This window comes from Anguilla anguilla, chromosome 17, assembly GCF_013347855.1.
Source record: "Anguilla anguilla isolate fAngAng1 chromosome 17, fAngAng1.pri, whole genome shotgun sequence".
NCBI classification, from domain to species: domain Eukaryota; kingdom Metazoa; phylum Chordata; class Actinopteri; order Anguilliformes; family Anguillidae; genus Anguilla; species Anguilla anguilla.
The window spans coordinates 13,264,701-13,289,793 of NC_049217.1; the positions used below are offsets into that span (position 1 = coordinate 13,264,701).

At 42.3% G+C, this 25,093-nt stretch overlaps 3 protein-coding genes across 4 annotated transcripts; 2 read left to right on the forward strand and 1 right to left on the reverse strand.

Annotated features, from left to right (window-relative positions):
* The first annotated feature begins 872 nt into the window (after positions 1–872).
* On the forward strand, positions 873–6,161 carry LOC118216604 (actin-related protein 2/3 complex subunit 1A-like). 2 transcript variants are annotated; one of them, XM_035397933.1, is made up of 10 exons: positions 873–1,029; positions 1,915–2,010; positions 2,143–2,247; positions 2,656–2,878; positions 3,426–3,533; positions 3,844–4,056; positions 4,181–4,256; positions 4,575–4,768; positions 5,261–5,351; positions 5,750–6,161. In XM_035397933.1, exons 2-10 carry the CDS (start codon positions 1,947–1,949, stop codon positions 5,786–5,788), a joined length of 1,113 nt encoding a protein of 370 aa, XP_035253824.1. In that variant the 5' UTR covers positions 873–1,029; positions 1,915–1,946; the 3' UTR covers positions 5,789–6,161. The 2 variants fall into 2 exon arrangements, with proteins under 2 accessions (XP_035253824.1, XP_035253825.1); XM_035397934.1 differs by having other exon boundaries at positions 874–1,029; positions 1,918–2,010.
* Positions 6,162–7,351: 1,190 nt separating this feature from the next.
* On the forward strand, positions 7,352–15,062 carry LOC118216606 (actin-related protein 2/3 complex subunit 1B-B-like). Its single transcript, XM_035397935.1, has 10 exons — positions 7,352–7,486; positions 8,394–8,475; positions 10,342–10,446; positions 10,533–10,755; positions 11,607–11,714; positions 11,967–12,173; positions 13,207–13,282; positions 13,390–13,586; positions 14,164–14,254; positions 14,756–15,062. Exons 2-10 carry the CDS (start codon positions 8,412–8,414, stop codon positions 14,792–14,794), a joined length of 1,110 nt encoding a protein of 369 aa, XP_035253826.1. The 5' UTR covers positions 7,352–7,486; positions 8,394–8,411; the 3' UTR covers positions 14,795–15,062.
* Positions 15,063–15,547: 485 nt separating this feature from the next.
* On the reverse strand, positions 15,548–25,093 carry LOC118216603 (WD repeat domain phosphoinositide-interacting protein 2). Its single transcript, XM_035397932.1, has 12 exons — positions 24,847–25,093; positions 23,347–23,429; positions 22,784–22,953; positions 22,021–22,117; positions 21,338–21,435; positions 21,152–21,244; positions 20,952–21,022; positions 20,568–20,675; positions 19,542–19,706; positions 19,011–19,118; positions 18,707–18,804; positions 15,548–18,338 (listed from the first exon to the last, which is right to left on the reverse strand). The coding sequence occupies exons 1-12, from the start codon at positions 24,918–24,920 to the stop codon at positions 18,226–18,228; spliced, it is 1,278 nt and encodes a 425-aa protein (XP_035253823.1). The 5' UTR covers positions 24,921–25,093; the 3' UTR covers positions 15,548–18,225.

A 25,093-nucleotide genomic window follows, 5' to 3' on the forward strand; every position in this document is an offset into this window, starting at 1 on the left:
TATTGTGCAGTGATACTTAGGCCTATACAAGTAGGCACGATATTTGAAAACCAAAAAAAGAAAGATAACATTGTTTAGTATATGAAATTTGTGTTACATGCAATGGCGTCTATAGTTTACGCATCCCTTTGGTACAAGAATCAGAAAGCAATTTGTATTTATGAAAATCAACATAATGCCTAAATGAATTACTGCAATTTATTGAAAATAGGCTACTTTTCATAAACATAAAACATTGTTTTCCCAAATAAACCCTAAAAGACAATGTTTTACCATCACTCTCAACTAAAAGCTATTCATGTTTCTTTTTGAGCACACATAGCAATGAGCAGGAAGATTGTTTTCTGCATAATTAACGGGCAAAGACATCGATTTGCACGACAGCCACAAACCTGAGAACCTTAGAACCCTATACCTATTTTTATACAGTCTATGCCCTGTACACTACTAGCATGCACAAGCCCAGTGGGGGCTGGGTATTGTTTGTCTTAACAGTATGTATTATCTTAGAAAAATGGTCACAGAATTTGAGCAATGTGATGAGGATGTTGTGGAATTTAAAGATAAGTGTGAAAAATGTTGCAGGAAACCGACTACATACAAATGGGTTCTGCTATCAAGCTACAAAAGCAATGCACCCCCGTTTCTGTTCATGAGATTTAAATCTCAAACTCCTCTTCAATATTATTTCAGGTGACACATCTAACACTGTTCCTGCGCCACTTACGCATTATGTATAAAATAGTACTACTTGTACATTATCTCAAAGCACAATATTTATTCAAGCGTTTCTGCTATCTGGTACCTTACGTTTTATGGAGGAGTCACGTTCAGACGCCTGCGCAGTCAACGCTTCGTCCCATATCCTAACGCGCATGTTCTCCCTAGTTTCCTGGATTCTTCTGACAGTCCCGGTTACCGGAGTGAATTCGTGTCGACTGCCCAGAGTCCGCGAATTCAGGTCCGATCAAATTAGACAAATCGCATTCCAAATCAAATAAAAAACATCGTATCAAGGATACCTCACAGGTAATGACCAAAACGGATCAATTTTTTCCAGCTGCTGTGTCATTCCACCTTTACCAGTCGGCAAGGAATAGGCTTCCGCTACAGGGAAAAGCCGGTGGTTGAGTGCAAAAAGACGGTTGTGAGGCCTTGCTCTTGAAATCCTTGATTTATGTGTCGTTGGCTAATGCTAACGAACCAGCAATTGTGACAGTACAGATTGCGACCGTGACGTCGATTTTGCGTTTATCTTAAATTTCACAGAATGCAGCAAAAAAAAGTTATTCCCTTGATTATGTTTTTTGTGCAGATTGATTTTGGCTAGTCATCAAGCGTTGGCACCCTGGATTGCTAACAAGCTAGCTAGTTTCGTCTGAAGATGGGTGGTGGTTTTTAATCCAATAGTTGTGAGCTAGCCATTAATGTTAGCTAGCTAGATGTAGTCTTTGTTAAATGTCTCAAGTCTTAAAACTAGTTGACTGTAAGGTATATTATGATAATTCATTAATTTTATTTTACGAGTTAAGGGTGTGGAAGTTCATCGTAAGTTAGGATAGGTGACGTTAGCTTGCTGGTTCGCAATCTCTGTAGGTTGCTAAACTTCGTTATTTTAATTGCCACTATCGTTGCAGTTGTTGTACTCAAATGCCTGTTTTTCCCCCCCTAATAAACAAGCGATTTAGCAAAATCACATGGCGTGATGGCTAATGCTATCTAAACGCGACAAATTAAATTATTGCTTAGCTGAAGAATTCGTTCATCCTCCCGGATAAGTTGGCTAAAACTGGTAAAACTGGTGTGGTGGCTGCGATCCAGAATGGACAATGTAGAATGCTGCTGCGGGGTTGAATTCCACGCCTCTGGTTTGTTCGTGGATAATCCAAGCTAACGCGTTGTTTTTACGTTCAGTAGCGCTCACTTCAAGACGCATCGCAGTCGCTATGTCTCTGCATCAGTTTCTCTTGGAGCCGATCACCTGTCACGCTTGGAACAAGGACAGAACTCGTAAGTTAATACCTACGTGCCTCTGCTTTTTGACCTTATTATTCGGTCATTTTTCTATTGAAGTTTTTGCACAAGAGGGGTGGTATTGTTGATTGTACACATTTACATGAAATATTTTAATGTCTCACTCAGAACTTGCCATTAGTCCCAACAATCATGAAGTTCATATCTACAAGAAGAGTGGGAACCAATGGGTGAAAGCTCAAGAATTGAAGGAGCACAACGGACACATCACAGGTATGACGCACTTCCTGTTTCGTACATTATTTATTATGCAGTCATTTTTTTCTGTCATTTTATTTGTAATTTCCCTAATGGACCTTTTCCTAATTAAAGTGTTTCCCCATTTTCCTGAAATGGACTGGTTCTGTGCTTTCATTTCTTGGTTACGGAAATTCACAAGGGCGTGTATTTGGGGTGTAGGGGGGTGTCATCATCCCAACAACCAGCCACGAACCACACACCAGCAGAGGTGAAAAGAGGGGGGAATATAAAGGCAGTTAAGCATGAGAATGATTGGATGGCCCAATTGCTGTGGTGTCTTTACTCTCTAAGGCCTCCCAGGCATTTGCTAACCAGTTTCCGTGAAAGGGTGGGGAAGTTCGGCTGCTGGATGGTTGAGATTTACCCTTTGATCCCACGCAGGCATCGACTGGGCGCCCAAGAGTGACCGCATCGTGACCTGTGGCGCTGACCGAAACGCCTACGTGTGGAGCCAGAAGGACGGGGTTTGGAAGCCCACCCTGGTCATTCTGAGGATCAACCGCGCCGCCACGTTCGTCAAATGGTCCCCACTGGAGAACAAGTTCGCTGTGGGCAGCGGAGCTCGGCTTATTTCCGTCTGCTACTTCGAGTCTGAAAACGACTGGTGTGTCTCGATGCGTACAAAACAACTTCCCCCACACACCCAGAATAGAAAGCTGTAAAGATGATTTGATTATATTTAGTAAATACGAACATCCATAAAGAATGGTTCACTATATCTTCATAATTAAAGGAAATTACACTTGGAGTGTGGGGTATTTCATTTTCACATTGCTCTCTAGTGGCCACCCCTGGTCAGATCAGGCCCCTGTGGACGCATTGAATCGAGAATGTGCTGACCTCGTTATCCTCTGACGACATGGGCGGTATATGATTGGTGGTGTGCCTGCAGTGTGATATATAGCAAGAATCAGCATCATGTGCCTCTGAGGAGTCACATGTCTGCCATCTCCTCCTGAAGTCTGCAGGACGGGCATGAGATTAACAAGTTTGGTTTAGCTCGGGGTTGGGAAAAATGGGATAAAATCGTGGATAAAATAAATTTCAAAAAAAAGCACGAAAGTGTTAAAGTGTTTTAAACTCGGGTTAGGACTTAAATGGTCATTGTTCTTCCTCGTTTGATTTTATTGACCTTTTCTTGCTTTTTTAAGGTGGGTTAGCAAACACATCAAGAAACCAATTCGTTCCACTGTCCTGAGCTTAGACTGGCACCCAAACAATGTGCTTCTGGCGGCTGGATCATGTGATTTCAAATGCAGGTGAGGTCATCACAGAATACTGAACAAGAGTATTCCGGAATAGAATTGTGTAAAAAAGTTGCATGAAAGTATTTGTACCCCTCAGGAAGGATTAATCCCTTTGTCCTATATCTAACCAGTGGTAAATGGACCGTGTTCATGCATACATCTTTTTTGTATTACTACTTAGTAAACTATGAAACAATTAATATTCTTAGGACAATAACAACAAACATTTAGATGTTGCCTGCATTTGGAAGTAAAAAAAAAAAAAGTAAAAATGTTTTTAGTTACTTGTTATGGTTTGAGTAATCTGCCTGTCTTCTCCAAGGGTGTTCTCTGCCTACATCAAGGAGGTGGATGAGAAGCCGGCTCCCACCCCCTGGGGGTCCAAGATGCCATTCGGGCAGGTGATGGCGGAGTTTGGTGGGGCCGGCAGCGGGGGCTGGGTCCACAGCGTCAGCTTCTCCGCCAGCGGGAACCGGCTGGCCTGGGTGAGCCACGACAGCACCGTGACCGCGGTGGACCCCACCAAAAACTCCACGTGAGTACCGAGGGCCTTACCTCCGACTCCCGCCAATGCCTCTGCCGCTTGACATGTGGCGGAACCCGGAGCCGTTCGGTGTGGAAAAGCTGACGCCCGTTTCTTCGTTTTCTTGTCATTCCAGGCCTTGCCAGCTGAAGACCGAGTTCCTCGCTCTCCTGAGCGTGATGTTCGTGTCTGAGAACAGCATTGTGGCAGCGGTAAGTAAACACTTGGGCAAGGAACCCAGAATCCTTTGTTGGCTTTTTAAAATTGCATTCCTGGTATACAAACTTCCGAAAATTTGTGTTGTGTCTATTTTAGTTAGAATTCTATTAAACGGCTTCCCGTTCCCTCAAGACGGTAGTATCCCCTTATGTTTTGTTTGTCCTCTTCCGTTTATCACTCCCTTGTAGTATCTAGTCATTTATTGGCCACTTCTAGCGTAGCTTACAGTTAAGTCTCTACGCAGCAGGGCTTGTTCTTGTCAGCACAAGAAACGCATTAAAACAAAGTCCCGCCTCCGTGAACGTTCTCAGGGCCACGACTGCTGCCCAATGCTGTTCAACTGCGACGACGGCGGGGCCCTGACCTTCATCTCCAAGTTAGACATTCCAAAGCAGAGCATCCAGCGCAACATCTCGGCCATGGAGCGCTTCCGCAACATGGACAAGAGGGCCACCACGGAGGACCGCAACACCGCCCTGGAGACACTGCACCAGAACAGCATCACGTAAGGGGCCATTGCCTGGAGTCCCAGTTCGCTAGCACTGTTGCTTCTGAGCGAGTGAAAGGGAATCCATGGTCAACCGAGGCCAAAGCTTACGAATCGCAGATTTAACGTTTTATTGAAAATGCTTTTCTCTGGGTTATGTATGCACTGAGGATTTTCTCCACCAGGAATGTGGTGGTGGAGAAAAAAAAGTGCCAGTGTATGCTAATGATATTTGTGTAGCACCCCGACTTCCCAACATGTAGAAATTTCTCTGTAGCAAGATTGCCAATACCAAAGTAATGGCATTTGTTCAACTGCGCATCAACGCTGCGGGGGCCACCCATTAGTATGAAGCTCTGGTTTATCCATCAGCGCGGTGTGCCCTAGATTGATGTGTTCAGATGCAAAGCGTGGTAATGGCGATTAAACAGCCTCTTTTTAAAGGAGATTAATGTGTTGTTTGTTTTCGTGAGTTTGCAGTCTTAAATATGCTACGTTTTTACTTTACAGCCAAGTGTCTATATATGAAGGAGACAAAAGAGATTGTCGTAAATTCTGCACTACAGGAATTGATGGAGCAATGACCATATGGGATTTTAAGGTATGCATCTGTGTTATGCTTAAATCGTTAACATTTTTTTAAAGCAATAGGCGAGATACTATGTGCCCCTCGTCTTGATTGTACTGAATTTATTAAACTATTATATATCTATTATATATTATTAAATATCTTGTTTTAAACATGATCTTTGCGGTTGTTTGAGCACATTTCAAATTTGAATTGGAACAGTGGAATCAAGGTTTACTAAATATGCGATGGAAAGTAATTAGTTATATATTGGCTTGGTTAGTAGTGGTGAAATGAAGACGTCACTAAGTCATAGAATATGATTTGGAGATAATGAGCCAAATAACACAACAAATAATAATGCAGTTTTTAAAAATGAACGTATTCAGTAAGGTCTGAGGTTTAACCCGTTCGGCTGTTTTTGTTCCCAGACTCTGGAGTCCTCTATCCAAGGGCTGCGTATCATGTAAATCAAAGCACTGCCAGCTAGCAGGACATGGATCCCCAGCATCGGGGCTTGAAGATTAAACACGGAGAATTTCTGATGACACTACCGAAGGTTTATCTAAACAGAAGCACTGAGAAGATGGCGTGAACTGACACGTGGCGTCATTGTATATTTAAAACGATGAAGAGGAAAAGTGTGTTGGGGGGTGGGGGGGTTCTGGGACCAGTGGTTTTTACCTTAAGGGTGTCTGATGTTCTTGAATCTATGCCAGAAGTGGTACCTCAGTGGGGAGGTAGTGGGTGAAGGCACTCTGCCTCTGAAGGTATCTGTAAAACGGTAACTTGCAACGGAAATTTTATGTAAGTGGTCTCTAGAAATAAATGAGGTGTAGTACACTCGTGGTATGATCTCTTTTTTTGCGTGTTTGCGTGCAGCTGTGGCTGACTGTCCATGTCTTTTTGTAGAACATAATGCTTCTCTTTTTTATTGAGCCTTTGTTCTTTCAGACCCTGGAACATGAATAAGGACATGTACACATAAGCATATATCCCCTCAGGAATGATCTTAAGGTCCATACCATTGAAGTAAAGCATTAGGGAACCTATTTTAAAATTTTGCCAGTTACTCTTAAGGAAAATTTAAGTAATGTATGTCAGGAATAAGCAACGTCAAAACGTATCATTTGAACTTCTGTGGAGTGAAGACTGGGAAACACTTGGAGGGTGGATGGTGGCAAATGGTACATACAGTAGCAGTTTCAATTTGTTAGTTCAATAAGAAAACGTATGGGGTGGTGTACGGTTAATTTCAGACACCGTGATCTTCTGTAGGCAGGGCAGTGACTCCCACACATGCAGAGGACCCTACAGAAATTCCTGAACTTCCCATGGCATGGTCAGGCCCTGGCAACAGCCGTAATCTTCATTAAATGTTTCTTTAACTGAAACAAGTGCCGATGCTACAGAGCCAGGGGTGTACAATTCCAAAAACATTCCAAAAACCACTGAAATACTGTCATGATGGGACTTTCAGGTTGCTTACAAATGAGTACGATTAGAATGTGAAAATGCTTCCCTTTAAAAATAGTACTGTACCAACAGGTGTGCAATTAGTCTCTAATGTAAAAGGTTTATTGAGCGCTATCCTGAAAGCTTTCCTTGAATAAGCACCACCTCAGGCCTGCTCAGCATAGACATTAGCCATTTAACCAAAGACAAATGCACATTTTTGTAATATGTCAAACACTGACTTAACCTTCATTCATGCATTTTTAAAATCGCCTCTCAGAAGTACTGGAACTGTTTATTTTAGTCCAGCGCTTCCAGTCCTAGCACTATTGAGGAAAATACCCCTCTCACATAGCTTCACTACAGTGCTAAAGTAGTGGTAGGAAAAAAAACAGTGTAAGCCTACCGGGTTCAGACGGGACAGAGGGGTGTTATGTGGATCACCGGGGCTGGGGGCTGCATACTTGCTGACGTTGTGTGGAGCTCATTCTGCGGGCCCTCTTTGCAAGCTGAAATCCGCCCACACGAGGAAGTGGTTAGTTGTCTCTGGCAGGAAAGGGGAAGTTGCAGCAGCTTTTTGAGAGAAATGCTCCCTTTAGTTCATTCAGAGCTCAGCCAGCGTTCGTGTTGACTGGTCAGAGTCCATGAACGGAGGCCTCTGTTTGACCGCCCGTCTGCCAGGTTTCTCTCGAGCTGTCCCCATCATCACAAAGGTGAGTTGAGCACTTCCTGCTGGCTTCTAAATGCAAATGTTAAAGTACACGTTGATACTATTTAACTTTGTGTGTGTGTGTGTGGCAGGCAGAAAATTGCAAGCACTTCCTCAAAACCGTTAGAAGCATCAGTTGTAGGACTTCTTTTTTTTCTGCTTCACTTTTTTTGAAATACTTGAATTCTTAAATCAATGACATTTTTGCTTTGAGTTGAGGAGAAAAACCAAGTCGATTAAGGCTAAGTAGTTTACGAGAGGAAAATGGTGTGAATTGTCAGACATCTGGGTTGGCCTGAATGAGGTGTACTGGCATTAAAAGCTGGACAGTGGCTAGAAGACACTCCGGCGCCCGTGCTTTTTTACATTTTTACTTGTGGAAATGAGCAACTGTCAGAAGGTAGTCACACAGCAGATTGGAGCCGCATGTTCTATGGAGCGAATAAAACATTTTGAGTCGCTTGCATTTTAATGGCACAGCTGCCAGATTGCCTTTGCTCCTACCTCACGATGAGTCATCTATCAATTTTCACGTCGCAATAGTCTGGCTTGGTTTTAATCAACCAAATGAAGAACTAACACATTTTAACGCCTCTACCTGTTTAATTATCTTTGTAATGAGACTGACAGTGGAGTCATTTCAATGCAAAAAATGATCTTGCAATAGATTATTGAATGTTCCACTTTTTGATTCATTTCAAGCTTTTTGAAATAAGATTATGGAAATGCTATTTACAAAGGTCACTGTGAGTGAGATCTATCTCATTTCCTGTTTGGGCACTTTGAAAGTTTCACCACGCTAATACGTTTTTGGTAATTGAAAGAATTAAATTCTGATATATTTTTGTTGTGTAAATAGTTTTTTGAAACACCTCAGGAAATAAATAAAGCTGTCTTAATTATGCACACAGTGCACGCAGTGATCAACCATGGCCTACCACAGTTTTTTGCTCGAGCCAATCAGCTGCCACGCCTGGAACAAGGATCGAACCCGTGAGTATGGCAAAACTTGCGATACAGCTTGCTGCATGACCGGGTGTGTTTAAACTTCAAAGATATATACATCTGGTGTGATCTTCCACGTCCTTCCACAGCCATTACTCAATATCAGCTGTACGGTTAAGATGTGAAGTACAGACTGGCTGCCAGCCAGGTAGTTTGAGGTATTTCCTGTGGAATACAAATTAGAAACAAGCTGCCATTATTCATTTTCCCCCAGAATTCCTCCTGCAGTTATCAGAGCCCCAGTTCTACAATATGTCCTATGTTTTACAAGTGTTTTGAGTTTTTTGTACAGGGGTCTTTGAGTGCATACTGTACTGTACAGAATGTAGTCTTACAGCTGCAGATGTGATCTGCAGAGTTACTGGAGGGTTTTAGGTTTATGAAAGCATCCAGTGCTATAAAACAATGTCTCATTTTTGAATAAACATTACTTCACATTTTAATTATAGATTCATGTTAATACTTTCCATTTCTGGTTGCAGTCAAGATATAAATATTTCCCCTTTGACATTTCTTAAATCAAACAGGAGCTCTGAAATAAGTTAAATAAGTTAATTTCATATGATATAACCTATCCTGAGAGCTTTTAATTTTCTGCAAGTTAAGCCAGACTGTTTTAGAGGACCACACCACTTCCAGTGGTTCATTCTGTAGTTAATTCCACGATGACTGGGATCCGCCCAGAGAGCCAAGGGGACGGGTAAACTGAACTGGCCGCACCTCAGTGTATGTCTGTCCCAACCCTGGACTGATAGAACCGCGACATGCATCTGTCTCCCCTGGGCCACAGGCCCACCTGCAGTCAACAGTGTGTTTAGAACGAGGAACACCACACGTAAGCAACAGAAAAGTTTGTTAGCTTCAGCGAAGACGCTTTCCAGTGGAAAAGGAGCGTCACTGCAGGCCAAGCCGCTGAATGTATAAACTTCCTGAATCTGCGATGGCTACAACACAAAGACCTCATTTAAGGACTCCGCCAGTGCTACAGTAGAGAGCTTAGTTCTCACAAATTCTCTCATCTGTGGCCGCATCCATAAGATAAATGTACATAAATGTCCTTGAAGCCTATAAATATAAATATACTACAAATGTGTAACATTTTAGGTAAAACGCACGGTGGATAACATGAGAATTTTGTTCTGTTCTGTCCTGAAAACTGCTTGTTCTTTCTGGCTGATGAGAAAACCAGCAGTGACTAATTCCACCAAACTTCCCGTTTTACCATATAAGGTGTGTTATTGGTGACTGGCTGAAACCTGAGTAGAACAGAGAATGAGGAAGAAAAAAATGACGAGCGTACTGTGAATGATTAGCATACTGTGCAGTGTCAGTGGAAAGGGAAAGCCTGCTATTGGCGGAGATTTTGTCTATAGTTTTAGTCAATGGTTAAGAAATAAACAGTTATGTGTGAACAATTTGAGTCTGAAAATCATTTAATCTTCCTGAATTGAAGATTTATATGCTTGTTTTTACCAACCCCAGTGGCAAAATATTCTGTACTTAATACAAGTTGTGTGTAAAAGTGTTCTGTGTTAACATAGTCAGACTGAATGTATACTGTATATGATTTTGCTGAGACAATTTTAGAAACAAGGTTATGTTTCCCCTCTCCGAAATCTATTTATAGGCTTGCGTTCTTTTAGCACTGAGTGAGAAAACTGGGCTTCCAGCCATACTCAGCGATGGCCACATCACTATTCACTCTTCTGTATTTATTTTCATATTTATTGAGATAATAGTGTTTCCCTGTCATAAATTGCGTAAAATTAGACATTAAATCATTTTTAAAATATCAATGCTAATCAAAAATGCTAATCAAAAGCTAACCCACACCCAAAATTTTATGTCTTCAAGAAATTGCCCTGTGCCCCAATAACCACGATGTCCACATCTATAAGAAGAGCGGGGCCAGCTGGAACAAGACTCATGAGCTGAAGGAGCACAACGGTCAGGTGACAGGTGAGAATGAAAGAGAGGACGACGAGGCCCCAACGGGCAGCTGAAGGTAGAGGACTAACCGACGTCCCCCCTCCTCCGTTCCTCAGGCATCGACTGGGCCCCGGAGAGCAACCGCATCGTCACCTGCGGCACCGACCGCAACGCCTACGTCTGGACCCTGAAGGGCGACGCGTGGAAGCCCACCCTGGTCATCCTGAGGATCAACCGCGCCGCCCGCTGCGTCACGTGGTCCCCCAAGGAGAACAAGTTCGCTGTGGGCAGCGGGTCCCGCCTCATCTCGATCTGCTACTTCGAGCAGGAGAACGACTGGTGAGCGGGGGCCGTGACGGACAGCTGCAGGCAGCGGCCACTGCGTCAGCCTGTTGCCCTCATTTCACAGGTCTCATGGTCTAACCAGGGGCCAAACTCAAAATACATAACAGAATCCAGGATCAGGTTTCCCTTGTATATATTCTAACCTTATCCATTGTGAGCTCAGAGGCAAAACTGATCTCAGATCAGTACAACCAGCACATTTTATGACTATGGGCGCTACTACTTAGGCAAGGGTTGTCTGCCACAGTCAGTCAGCCTTGTTCTCCACATAAACACACTCTGCTAACTTTATATCTAGTATCTTTGATTTGAGCTAACCTGAGGGGCCATGTTTAATAGAAGCACATTGCATCACTATCAGTTCATGTAAGATGAATTTCTTGCCAGCCAGCAGCCATTTTCACATTTTGTGGATTATAGGAGGGATGGTGCCTCTGCAAATGAGATTCATCACACATTTATGATATTTTTTTATCTGTTAAGCACAAAGATGATTTAATAATCATGAATGTTAAATGCATGTAAATGCTCAGATAATAGCTCAGTAATTCTTGATTCCCCTCAGTCAGACACATTAAGATATGCATCTCAAGTCAGATTGGAGTAAATCGAAGATGATGAACCACGAATGTTCCGGATCAGACAAAGCAAATTTGCCACATGGATGTGCGATTCTGTGTGACTTACTATCCTCACATCACATTACCAAGCAGAATTTTATGGTATTTATTCTGTGACAGTAGACTGTTTTTCTTTTAATGGTCTTGCTATTTGTTCACAACCTCAGCTTAAGAAGATTGTCCTACATGTTCTGTTCAGCAATACCACTGTTTGTGCGTTTTCAGGTGGGTTTGCAAACACATCAAGAAGCCGATTCGCTCCACTATCCTTAGCTTGGACTGGCACCCCAACAATGTGCTGCTGGCAGCTGGATCGTCTGACTTCAAATGCAGGTCTGAACCGGTTCTTTGGCTTCACATCACAATCGGAGCGTAATCTAATCATGGGTCTGATGAAAGGCGGCTTAAAAGGGGCCTCTGGGTTCCATTAATTGAGTCACATTTGCTTTCTTTGTTCCTGATACCACAAAGACAACATGATGTTATTCTAAACTCCCATTCAGATCTAAAGGGTGAATGTTAAGGTGAAATGGAAAATCCGAGACTATCTTCCTGTCCTCACACAAATCCTTCTGTGCCTCCAAGGATTTTTTCTGCCTACATCAAGGAGGTGGAGGAGAAGCCGGCCCCCACGCCCTGGGGCTCAAAGATGCCCTTTGGGGAGATGATGTTTGAGTCCACCGGCACCGCGGGCTGGGTCCACGGCGTCTCCTTCTCCGCCAGTGGGAACCGAGTGGCCTGGGCCAGCCATGACAGCACTGTGGCAGTGGCCGAGGGTGGGAAGACCCCCGTGTGAGTAATGCTGGGGGGGTGGAGGGGGGAGGGGAGCGTGGGAAATAGAAAACATGAATACTGGTCCCATATATTATACCTGCTGTGTTATGACTGCCATGATTATCTGACACAGATATGATTTGTATCAGTTATGAAACAAAACTTTTTGTATAAATGGCACACAAAAAAAAAACACATGGAAACAGATCTTTTCAAAAAGTCAGTTAACTACATTTTTATGTCGTATTCAATCTCAATTCAGTTCTGGTTCTCAGGATGTGACCTGTTTGTTGATGTGCAGATCGTGTTTCTTTGCATTCATGTGTAGTTTACTGCGTCAGAAGTCACTCGCCCTGTGTCTTTCAATGTGTGAGATAATTGTGAGATAGTGTGGACAGTCAGACTAAAACAGTTCAGATTCAAAATGGGCCAGATATGTGAAAACATAGCTTAAATGAATCTTAATGTGATGTCATCAGCTTTGAAGTTATGAATATTCAATACGCAGAGAATTATAAAAATGTAGAACTGGCTATTTACATCTACTGGTAATTGTGTTTATTTTTCAAAGAAAATTCCTGTATGTCAGTTTAAAAAAAACAGAAAAAGACAACCATAATATCTTTCCTTTATGTTCGCCTTAGCTTATCATTACCTTAGTTGTGCCACTCTCAGTAGTACTCCCACTCTCATACAGCATTCCGTTGTCTGAACATCACATGAATATTCACAAGGAGGCAGGCCTGCAAAGCATTTGAAAGGAGTGGTTGTTGCAATGATCCTAACACACATACACAGGAGACAGAACTGGAACAAAGACAGAGCAGTTGCTGCTTATTAATATTAATTAAATCCTTGCCCCATTCCTTTAGATCCACATTGTTATCCTCAACCATTAAATGCCAGACTCTTCATATGTTTACGAAGAGCGGAATCTAATGGTTAGGCTACTGATATGGTACGAGCTGTAACAATGAGAGAGATTTCATCTGCTCATTGGAGTGGCAGTTCCTCAGGCCTAACTGTACGTTTGTCATTACTTCTCTATTAGTGTCACCAGCTTGAGCTCGGAGACCCTTCCCCTCCTGTGCGTGACGTTCATTACCGAGAACAGCCTGGTGGCGGGGGTAAGCTCTGACCCGCCGGCTTGTATGTCGCACAATTGGTCAGCCCAGCGTTGGCAGCCGTATAACTGACCTTTAATTGCAACTCCGTTGCGTTCCTTTTTCCCCAGGGCCACGACTGCTACCCGGTGCTCTTCGTCTACGACGAGGCGAAGGGGACCATCACCTTCAGAGGGAAGCTGGACGTGCCCAAGCAGAGCGCCCAGCGGGGGATGACTGCCAGGGAGCGCTTCCAGAACATGGACAAGAAGGCCACCTCTGAGACCAAGGAGGCCGTGCTGGAGTCTCTGCACAAGAACAGCATCAGGCAAGAGCGCCCCCCTCCCCAGGCCCTTCCCCCTGCCCAAGGCCCACCCCCTGGCCAAGCACTGCCCCTGACCCGCCCCCAACTCTTGGAGACCTACAGAGTGCACCTGCCTCTGAAAAGCACCTGCAGGTGTTGGTGTTCCATATGGAACTATGGCACATATGTGCCCGTACATAGTCTACAAAGCACATACAAATTAGCGTTGCATTATGACTTACTGTGCGGCTGGCACGTTGGATAAGGTCCTCCTCCATTTGGTATTCTGATATTATACTTATACTTGTATTGACCTGTCAAGTTGTGCCAACTTAATTTTAATATAAATATCCCTTGTCGATATAATGTGAATAAATAAAATCTAAAATAAGGACTGATTAAATATGCAAATTGAACATGAATGAATGTGACATAATAGAGAAATTATGGAATTTCTGACTTGTGCACTTTTGAGGAAAATTTGTATTTGAAATGCATGGCCTATTAAGAACTTTTATACTGTGGACATCACAAGCATTTAGAATGCCTATGAAGGCTGTGAAAAAGTACGCTACTAATCAAAATTGTGTGTGACCTGCAGCCAAATCTCCATTTTGGAAGGCGGAAAGACCAAGTGTGCTAAATTCTGCACCACTGGAATGGATGGGGGAATGGCCATTTGGGATGTTAAGGTAAGCCTTTACATTCGTACTCACAATTTGTAATCATGCTGTTCAATGTTATGCAAGTCAATTTTAAGTGCACTGTCACCAAGACACTTTACAGAAAAACATAAAATAAAAAATTGGGGGAGACCAAACCTGAACCCGAGAAAAAAAAAAGTCCCCAGGGCAGAGAAAATCCCTGATGGGAAGAAATCCCAGGAGTTGCATTTCCTTTTTAAGCTCTAGTCTGGGGCTGCCCAACCCTGTTTCTGGAAAAGCCCACCCCGTTCAGCTGCAAGAGATCTCATTGAACTGCTAATTGGTAGAAATAGATGTGCCAAATTAGGGTTGAAATGAAAACCTACAGGATGACAGCCCTGCTCTATTTAAATTACACTTAGTAAGCTTCATCCTGAGGATACCACATTTGACTGTAGGTCTGCAAACAGGAGAGACTCAAAATTGAAAGCTGCAGTTAACCCTTTTGTTTATTTGCCCAATTTAAAAAAGTTTTATTTCTTATTTCAGACCCTGGAATCTGCTTTGAAAGATCTGAAGATTGTCTAATGCGAGTAAAATAAAATGAAAAACAGAGCATGAACTGCACTTGCTGCCTATTTTTATAAAGTTTTATTGCTAGGAAATACTGTTGATGTTTTAGACTTCACCTTATATTCTGCCTTGCATTTTGATACAGCAAAATAGTGTAATTGAATATATATTTTGGCGCAATTTGTTTTATATGAATCATTAAGCAGTTTTCAGATGCCATGATGCATTTAACGCATTTATGCTGGTCATACAGTGCTTTTCAATAAAAAAAAATTACATGAGATTTGGCTGTTTCTGTTTTTTGTTTGTTTTTTTTTAAGCATGCCCTCATTCGAAGACCAGAAGATCAAAAATGTAACTAATAGCCAGTTTCAACCTTCATTTTCTGGAATGTTTTCCTATTATTTCAGTTTTAGTATATGTTTCTGATTGGCCCACATAATTTTATGTGCGATGAAGGAAATTATTTGTTTTCACAAACTTTTCTGATGACCTGCTGCTATACAATTGGCCAGACCAACTGCATATGAACCAACACTGCACCTCTGGTCCTTTTCAGTTAAAAAGAAGTACAGCATGATTTAAAAATTAAATAGCAAAGGCAAGTATAACTTAATGCGTTTAAACATAAACTGCCATCATTTTCTGTGCTTGAATAACAAGGCAAGCTGCATTTGATACCCCACTGACTGAACTCCTCTCTAACATCATTGGGCTTTGGTAACTAATGTCCAGTGTGTAGAGAATGGCGAAAGCATGGAACAGGTCTTTCACACACATAGAATCATATTTTATTTTACACAGAAAATTCCTCCTTTGTGTATATAGATCAGTTTTTATAAGGAACAATTCACATTTCATACAAAAAAAAAAAATGATTAGAAAACTCACTTACTGTGGGTTAGCATTAGACAGCCCACAGATTGCTTTGAAAGAAAGCTTCGCCGCTGTGAAGTACAAACTGAAATGAGTACTTCTACACAACTTCAGTACAGACTCATGAGAAACACATGCATCACAAAGTCCACAAGAGTGTAATGGCACTCTTCGCGCTGCTAGTTCATAGACTCAGTAGTTTTAAGAAGGGCCCTATGAAATCTACCTGCAGTGCACATCGTCCTTAAATTTGACCGATATATTGTAAGAGCGTTTCTCTCCCCTTTTCATTTTCTTCCAAGTTCCACCAGTTCGGCCGTCTCAGAAAATCGATGTAAATGGGTTGAACAACAATTATGTCACTGAAATATGGGCACTTAGGCCACTGCAGTGAGTTTGATCCTGGGCTAAACCTTATTGTATGTGTAAGTCAAGCCAAGAGGATACTCCACTCCAGTCACAATTAATCTGCCTGAAGAGTTACAAATGAGGAGAGTTGCAGGTTAAAGTGAGGAAATGAGATGCACATTGGCCATCACAAATCTATTTCAGGCCCATCATATGCTGGGATCATTAGAAATGCTCAGAATTGATTACAGAGTGCTTCCTACAGGTCCTTTAATTTGGAGTTGTCACTTGCCACCGGATATAACAAACTACATTCATTTTTGTTGCCATTCATTTCTCATTTAAGGGGCGTGGTTTTTCATTTTATGGGGCATTTAAGTTCATAAGGTAATAAACTAAAATAAACTTTTAGTTTATTACCTTATAGCCCTACCATCTCTTTCTTAAAGGACTTAGCAGGTAACAGTCCAGAGATGTCAGATAGGCTTAGTTAACTGTTTGCTCCAATTTCCTGGACAAAAATCGGAACCAAAGGCAGCGGACTCAACTAGCGAGACGCCCCGCTCTGCATCACTCTGTGCTCTCCAGAGACAGGAAGCAGGAGTCTCAGGCAGCACATCTGATCTTGCTGTAGCCCTTTCTGGGGACTCCGCATGGAAACGCGTTCCATTCCCAGCCAACTCTCCCCTGAACTCCACATCAGATGTACCGACTGGAATTTCCCCATTTACCCATATATGGTCATGGTGAGTCAACCAGTGCACAACCACCAGATGATGATGTGTGTGTGTATGCAGTATGTGTGTCAACACAGGAATAAAAAACAAAAAAAAATGAACCGTGTGCAAATAAACTGTGTGAACTATGAAGACATTCTAGTTGGGCTACGTCTGAGGGGCCAAAACTCAGTCTCTCATTGAAAGGATTATGGGTTTAATTTAACATTTAAAGCTGGGTAGGATACATAAATCGACACACGCGAGAATGTGAGACTGCGACTGAAATCAAGCACATCATTAGCTTCCGTTTTCAGAATTTTCATGAACGCAAAATGCATCGGAGAAAAGGACTGGAACACAGTTAATTTATTTATGGAAAAAAAAAAACAGGTTGGAAACATCCTCTGATTGGCTCAGTCTTCATTTCAAAAACACACCCGAGGAATCGGCTCTCCTTCGAACAACAACGTACAACAAAAACAAGGCCAAAAAAAGAAAAAAGCTTTATCAAAAAGCAAGTCTTTGCATGAGTGTTTAGAAGCTATTGTTCAGTCTTCAAAAGTTTTAAGATTGTTTCATTTAAAAACAAGAACTGGTCATAATTCCAGGCATACTGAAAACACTGGGTTACTCATTTGACCACAAACCTTTAACATCAGCATGCCTTGTAAGAAGCGAAAATGAAAAAATGTAGACCGGGTAAGAAGATCGTTTGATACGTTCCTCCATATAAAATGACTAACGAGACAGAAGCAAAGTCATGGCCATCTCTATGGGAGGGGGCAGGGAAGGCAGGGCTAGCCTACAGCAGGCTGTGTGTCACCTGGAGTTTGTGAAGGGGTCATGGAAAGAGGACGGGGCCTGAAAAATTATTCCCCGTCCCCAGCTTTGAGTATACTCCCCGACGGCCACTCTTCAGCATCTCTCTTACAGGACGCTCCACACAAGCAAATCAAACCATACCCCAATGGCCATCTGACAACGGATTTCTGGGATGGGAGTTGCTAACTTGTCAAATGTACAAAGCACTACGATCCAGACAACACTTAACGTGAGAAGCACCCGCCGTACGAGTCAGAAACCATCTACACGAATGCAAATTATTACGAGCGATTCCTACACTTGGCACATGTACATGCAAAGCTAAGCAGCGAGCAGCACTGTGATTTGTATCTTTTTAAGAACCGGGAAGGGAAGAGCTGAGCAGAGATTTTCCAAAAATAAAAAAATACTATCCTCCTCTCTCCCTCTTCTCCAATCCTCTCTCTCTCTCTGAGCGAGGGAAGGAGGGGAGGCGAGGATCTGAGAGCGAGAGAGACGGAGACAGAGAGAGAGAGACAGAGAGAGAGAGAGAGAATTAGTCTACAGTTGAGGCCCGCTTTGAAACGTCTCATTTAACCTCCCTTCCGCTTAGTTACGAGTTCGTAGCAGCTCCGGACGAGTGCCCCCCCCCCCTTTCCGCTGTGTAACGCGGGTGCCCGTTCCCCGTCCCACTGGGCGCGCTCAGTCCGTCTCCAAGATCATGGGAGGCTGCTCGTTTTCCTCGTCCAGACGCAGGGAGCTCATGTCGTCCTCCATGCCGGCTCCCCCCACTGCTCCCTGATCCTCAGAGTAGCCTAGCGGGGTCAATACACACCATTTCACTGAAGCCCTCCATAGAGTCTGTTTAGAGACATGCCTACCATGGCTGTGCTCAATTCCATTTCAGTTCACTCAGTTCATTTCTTTGAATGAACTTAAATTTGATGAATGAACTAAAAAAAAAAAAAAAACGCCCAAAGATTGACATTTCTGTGACTTGTACTGAAATGCCTATACTGAAATGAAATTGACGCTTACACATTATTTAAAAGGCTTTTTACCAGGACGGACATTTAAAATAAAATATACAATACGTAAAATACATTATCCACATGAATAATACCCCCACCCCCATTATACTTCTTGTTGTGCTGCCAAATTTCAGTCTGAAGGCTGTTTGTACCTTTGGACACTGTGGCATTGTAAGTCTGCGCCACAAGCGGACGGTCGTGGGTTGTCGGCTCAAGGATCTCATTGACAGACTCCACACTGCCATCCAATCTGAGAGAGAACAGCACATTCAAGTTATCCTGAGAGAGAACTGAGAACTCGGCGTACGTACTAAACGCATCTAAAACGTATTACTGGATAACATTTTGATAGAAGCGTAGCAAATTACTTTATCCGGCTCCTTGAGCAATGCCCCACTTGGGATTTGAACTCACAATCCTCCGGTTAAAAATGCCAGGGCCACAGTGAAGGCTTACTTGTGCTGTTTCATTAGTGTGCACTCTCCCCCCTCTTGCGGGTCCAGATTATACATGTACAGGTAGCCATCCGCTGCTGCCACCAGCAGACGAGGGATCTTCTGAATTCTGACCCAAGAAAGAGAAGACGTAAAAATATAGCTAAAAATAGGGAGACAACACATCGAGTTGACAGTGGCAGTAAACCCCGATCGACTGCAATCACTGTCATACAACGTCACCACCTAAGTCCTATTTTGAGCCAGGAAAAACCCTGAACTCTCTATGGAACCTCAGATGGACATCGATTTTTTTTTTAAAAGTACCACCTGTACGGGTGGGTGCCAGCATACTGTAATCAACTGGGCATGGATGAATTTTACAAATTGAGAAAAGTGAGATTCAAAAGAAATTAATTGAGATTCCCACAACTTGCTATAATGGTGCTGCCTTGTCTCACAGCTGCTAGTAATGTTGTTTGGGGTAAGGTTGACTGCACATATGAAACGATTCTATTTTGAAGCAGCAGAAGTAGAACAAATCGTATCTCACGTGGCTAGCGCGCAGATGTTCTTGTGTCCTGAAAATGGCAGTCTGACAGTGGCGAAGGCCCTGCCCTGGTTGAACATCTCCGTCACCTGGGCCGGCAGGTAGGTGGTGGAGGCCATCAGCACTTTGCCAAAATAGCCCGTCCAAGTTGTGGGCTCTTCCTGTGGCCTATTGGGGGGAAAAAAAACAGAGGAACGTCCATTTTAAGGGCCAGAGCAATTCTGAAGTTCAGTCCACCTCATTCCACTAAATTTATTTGGGTACGTTCTTGCGTGGGTCTAGACCAAACGAACATCTTATTCTGATGCTGTTGAAGAATACAAAGAATTGCTCCCTGCAAAACTGACAGTGGCTTATTTTTCAAATATTATTCAGCATGTGGTTCTCAGGAGTCTCAAATTTTGTTTACTTGGAGAAAGACTGCATATAATTATTATATGTAATGTTTATTATATCATTATTTACATACAAAGTGTACATTCACGATGCTTAGCTGGACATGCCAAGCACAAGTCAATGGGTCTTAGGATGCCAATTTTGAAATGTGCAGAACACCAACAGAACAACTCCACTAGGTTTTGTTTCCGTGGGAAAACCATTCCACCCTTCAAGTAGTAACCTTATTTTATGTGCAATGCTTATTTTTTCAGTGGTAGGTATTTATCTTGCTAAAGCACATTTGGGTTTTTAGCAGATATTTTTTCTCAACGACTTCGGCATAGACTTGACAAAAACCTGAATGAATGCAGTCTGAAAATGGTTTGTTCCTGCAGAGTAATCCACGGTGCCTTATAAAAGCTTTTCATTTCAATTCAATAACACCGGTTTGCACTGAAGCCAATGATACACACTAAAAGAGGGCATTTGCCTGGATGTTCCCACAAGCTCAAATTTCAGCTGAGCCCACCATAAGCCGAATCTAGAATCTCCTTCACTGACTAAATTTAAAGAAAGCTGGAGGACCTGCTTGGTCGCAAATCTACAGAAGGAGGAAGCAAACATGACGAAACAGAAACACGACAGACTTACTTTTCCTTCTGGGTCTCCAGCTTAAAGATATGAACTGTTTCAGTGTTACTGGAGGCAGAGAGAAAGAGTCCTTCCATGCTGAAGGCAAGGGAACAAATGCTGACACATCTGCAAAACAGAACCAAGAACAGAGAGTCCTTTTCACCCAAATTCTTCTCGTTGCAGATCCAGTTGTAATCTCTAACTGATGATAAGGCAACTTCATAAAAAGATAAAAGGCAGAAAGCCAGGTGAAGAGAACCAGGTCAAAAAAAAAAAAAAAAATCTGATACACCTGTTCACACGTATCAGAGACTGCCGGCAGCCTCATCGGCACGGTAACCCTGATTGCCATACAGTACATCACAGGCGATCAGCATGTCGCGATGATTCAGAACCACCCACCTCTTCACTCCTCTCCTGAACTCAAACAGCTTCTGCCCCTCTGGAATGGAGAATACCCTGATCACGGTCCCCTGAAAGAGGCCACACAGTCGCATTAATCCCCAATGTGAACCCGTCGCCGAGTTTGAACAGGTAGCAGGAAGCGTGCGCGTCATCCCATAATCACGGGATGGCGACGGGCTGGCAGCTTGTGGCGTTACCTTCTCTGAGGCTGTGGCTAGTTTAGTACCGCTTGCATCGAAAGCCAAAGCCGCCAGCGGGCTGTCGTGGGCAGGGATCATGTTAGCAGCGCGCTGGAGAGGCAGAGAGATCGATAAATTTATTCTGAACGCCACCAATGGCTATTTCACAGAAGCAGCTATTCTTCACATTTAAGACAAACTCACCAGATTGATGGTGTCAAACACTTGTACCTCTCCTATTGTTGCACTTCCTGGATATGCCAAATAGCAATTGTCATTGCTAATTGACAGCGCACACAACCCTATGAGAACAAAAAATGAAAATCTGATTTTCACACATTTCCAATAAAATCATCAAATCAGCACAGGTTTGCCATCTCTTCTTTGCCAAAGGGTAATGCCAACTCACCCAATAAATGTGATATTTTTCTCAGATTTTTTCAGTATCTCAGATTTTACAGAAATAATTAAACAACCCCTCAATTCAGGTCAGCACAACAAACCATAGACAACTTTAAATTACATCAAACATGCATGAAACACATTTAGTACCATTTCATAAAGGTTTAAAAAGGGATTTCTTGGCATAAAATCCCATGATTCACCTCTACATTTTGGCTTGAATTCTTTTAACTGCTGCAAGATACAGGAATTGAAACCCAAAAAACAGACTGTGGTTTTTACTGTGATTGCCATACAGCCTGCAAGCAAATTTTGTACTTTGGGAATGATGATATTGTATTTCAAACTGGATTTCAACTAACAGGCTGATAATACCATAAGCATAACAGACTGATAATAGCATAATGGCGCTAGGCTAAATTTGAGGAGTTCATTAGTTCCGTTTTTTCTTCTGCAATGCATTGGCAAAACGAAAAGAAGATTACCTGAGGGGTTTGGTGGAGTCTCCCGAATGGTATGCAGTACTTTCATATCTCTGATATTGTGGATATAAAGCGATTCTTCCAGACATACTATCAACCTCTGTGAAATGAGGGGACACAACAAACTCAAACACAATTTGCCATCAACATCCATCTACTGATCTACATCGATCGATCTCTGCGCTAATGAATCCAATTTCAGCGGATAATATACTTCAGACAGAACATTGTAGCCAGTTCAGTCCAGTTTCATTTCTACACCAGCGAATGGCAAAGTCAGGTGCACATTTAATGGGCAGGAAACAGATTCAGCAGACTGTTGTGAAAATGTAATGTTTCACTGCTGTGAGCAGAACGACCACCACCAGCGTAAACATTATCACCCTTACAACATGACCGTTAAGCAACCTTCACAGTTCACTGCCTAACAATGCAAACAGTACACATGGGCAATACTGCACCCATAATAAAAGGTACCGGTGCACAGCGGGATTTGCATGCATTTCCTCTCCTAAAAACGACACATACTGCCTTCTGCTAAGGAAGTAAGTGCCTATGCTAGTCACAATTTTTAGTCTGGAGATAAAAATGACAGAATTTCTTGAAATTACTAGATAAAACATGAATACATAAGTTTTGCAACGATCTGTGAACAAGTCTATGCTAGTGCTAATCCTTGACTTCTGGTTGGTTCATTGAAATTGGGCTACTGGTAAGAAACAGCCAGTGATACAAAGATATTCAGAATTATTCATTTTATTTTTACCTGTCGGTTGAGTTTCACTGCCAGAATAGTGTTGGAGTAGCTGTAGTTACAGATCTCTGTTCCTTTTTTAAAGTGACACACTTTCAGCTTCCTGGGCGCTTTAAGGCTAACAATAGCAACAAGGCTGCTTGAGAACAGTCTTTCCACAATGCACACATCTTCAGTGTCAGCTGGAGAGGGGAAAACACCTACTTAGTCTACAGGAGCAACACAGGAAACACCCTCTTCAAGACAGTCAAGTAAGTTCCTCAATTTATAAGTACCCACCATTGTTAGTGATTTTCTACATAAAGTGACTTCAAGGTAAACTTTTTAACAAATGTCAGTTGACTCAGAACAAAATTTATGGTGAGAAATTTACCAGTTAAAATGCCAATTTATATCTGACCGGCTAAACCAACTCTCACATTCAGCAAAGGGTTAAAGAAAAATGCTTCTGCACGTGCATTCAGAGAAATCTGCTAAAGAACTCATTTAAAACGTGCATAATTTTGAGTCACATAAAGCTTTATTCAGATTTGTGCTGTACTGAACGTAATGTTTTTGGTCAATACAATACTTACTACATTCATAAATCTGTTCTAATTTATCCACAGATGACAAAGAGAAGAACTTGTAGCCTGATTTGGTGCCGACAGCTAAGGACCTGTGAACATGGGGGGGAGAAAAAAAAAAAAACCTTAATTGACTTTGAAAAAGTGTGTGCTTGTATGTGTACCTCTCCTTCAAGTTTATTTCAGCATATATGCAACACAGTGAAACTATTATTTTGCCATTTCATAATAATAATAATAATAATAATAATAATAATAATAAATACACTTATTTCACCGATTGAATAAACACCTAGATTCCAAAATAGCAACAGACAGGTATTACTTCCTCTTTACAGTGCAATTTACCCCTGGTACTCATACAAAGGCTTTATGTATTGTAGAAAAAGTAATGGATAAACAATGTAATCATTTTTAATGATGAATAAAGACGATTTCCCAGATCATATTTTGGATGGCTTCAGAAGAGAACAAAGACTTGCCATTAAGTGTAGCAAACAGTTAACAGTAAAGAAATATCAGCTTTGGTAACAAAATGAATCACTGATTAGTCAACTGAAAGCCAACTAACCTAGATTTCAATGTTAATCGCATGAAGGCTGTACAACCAGGTCGCTAGTAAATGTAATAACGCAGTAGTCTTGACTTGTAAACAAGCAGCACGACAGTCAGTCTTTTTGCAATCGCAGTGCAGACGAGTTTTAGGCGGAGCCTTTATAGAATAACCAACAAGCAAGGTATCATCACAGAACGTTTAGATAACGTGATGCGAGTGTTGTATTACTCAATCAAGCAACAAATGTTCGCCAGCTAATCTTGCTAAATGAGAAGGCAAACATGTGAACACGTAGCTAACCGCCTAGCTTTAAAAGAGCAACAAAAAACACTAGGTCTAATTGTTAACTACCTAGATGGTGGTAACCAGTTTGCCAGGTAGTAATTTCATTTGCTTTTAGCTAATACTGGGACTGTTTGACAACTGTGACAGCAGAGCCGATTCTAAAAACGTGCTTTGTCACTTTTAGCTCTTGAACTTGCTTGGTTAGCTAGCTAGCTAGCTGGCCGCTTTCAAATGAAACAAATATAACGTTACAAAACGCCAAAATATTCAGACAGTAAGATAAGGAAAGTGGTCGCTTTGTTTTTTCGGTTTAGCTATATGGTTGACGTAAGTTGCTATATGGTAGCTAACTAAAAAATAACCCGTACATGCTGGCAATTTTCTTAGTTGTTAGCTGATGTTATCGCCAATGCCTAACTTATGCAGCTAGCTAGCTTGCTAACCGTGACAAAGACCATGAATGATGTGATTTGACAATTTGATTAGCCGGTGATCCAACTATCCTATTTGACAGCTCTCCATTTGACAAGCTGGTATAAATACTTTTACTCCTTTCCATTACAAATCAAGCGTGTAGTTAATGGCCCGTCTACATCACACATTTCGGAGATGCTAGGCCGCCACCACAGCCTCGGTCTTTCTAGACCCCGTCCCCTGATGCTCCTTACGTGTTGTCCTGGTTGAAGTTGGCGAAGAGGAGCTGGCTGCAGCCGGCCTCTCCGCTCTGACTAGCCAAGTTCATGGGCTCGGCACCATCTACACGTATGAAATCGGCAAAATTCACAGCAATCGGGGTCGGCTGTTGTCAATGTTTTCTTTGATTTCAATCGATTTTCTTCATCGAAGCATCCCTATCCCGTGGGTCTTGTGTTGTTGTGCTCTAGCACTGTTGCTTTCTTCTCATGCGCGTGCGCC

What these genes read in the sequence shown, in the direction of transcription:
- LOC118216604 (XM_035397933.1), top strand. Translation starts at nt 1,947, where the DNA reads ATGTCTCTGCATCAGTTTCTCTTGGAGCCGATCACCTGTCACGCTTGG. An exon ending in GACCCCACCAAAAACTCCAC is followed by an intron (nt 4,057 to 4,180) that starts GTGAGTACCGAG and finishes TTGTCATTCCAG; the next exon opens with GCCTTGCCAGCTGAAGACCG. An exon ending in AGAACAGCATTGTGGCAGCG is followed by an intron (nt 4,257 to 4,574) that starts GTAAGTAAACAC and finishes GAACGTTCTCAG; the next exon opens with GGCCACGACTGCTGCCCAAT.
- LOC118216606 (XM_035397935.1), top strand. Translation starts at nt 8,412, where the DNA reads ATGGCCTACCACAGTTTTTTGCTCGAGCCAATCAGCTGCCACGCCTGG. An exon ending in CTGGAACAAGGATCGAACCC is followed by an intron (nt 8,476 to 10,341) that starts GTGAGTATGGCA and finishes TATGTCTTCAAG; the next exon opens with AAATTGCCCTGTGCCCCAAT. An exon ending in GAGGGTGGGAAGACCCCCGT is followed by an intron (nt 12,174 to 13,206) that starts GTGAGTAATGCT and finishes CTTCTCTATTAG; the next exon opens with TGTCACCAGCTTGAGCTCGG.
- LOC118216603 (XM_035397932.1), bottom strand. Translation starts at nt 24,920, where the DNA reads ATGAACTTGGCTAGTCAGAGCGGAGAGGCCGGCTGCAGCCAGCTCCTC. An exon ending in CAGTGAAACTCAACCGACAG is followed by an intron (nt 22,118 to 22,783) that starts GTAAAAATAAAA and finishes CTCATTTCACAG; the next exon opens with AGGTTGATAGTATGTCTGGA. An exon ending in CAATGCCACAGTGTCCAAAG is followed by an intron (nt 18,339 to 18,706) that starts GTACAAACAGCC and finishes TGACCCCGCTAG; the next exon opens with GCTACTCTGAGGATCAGGGA.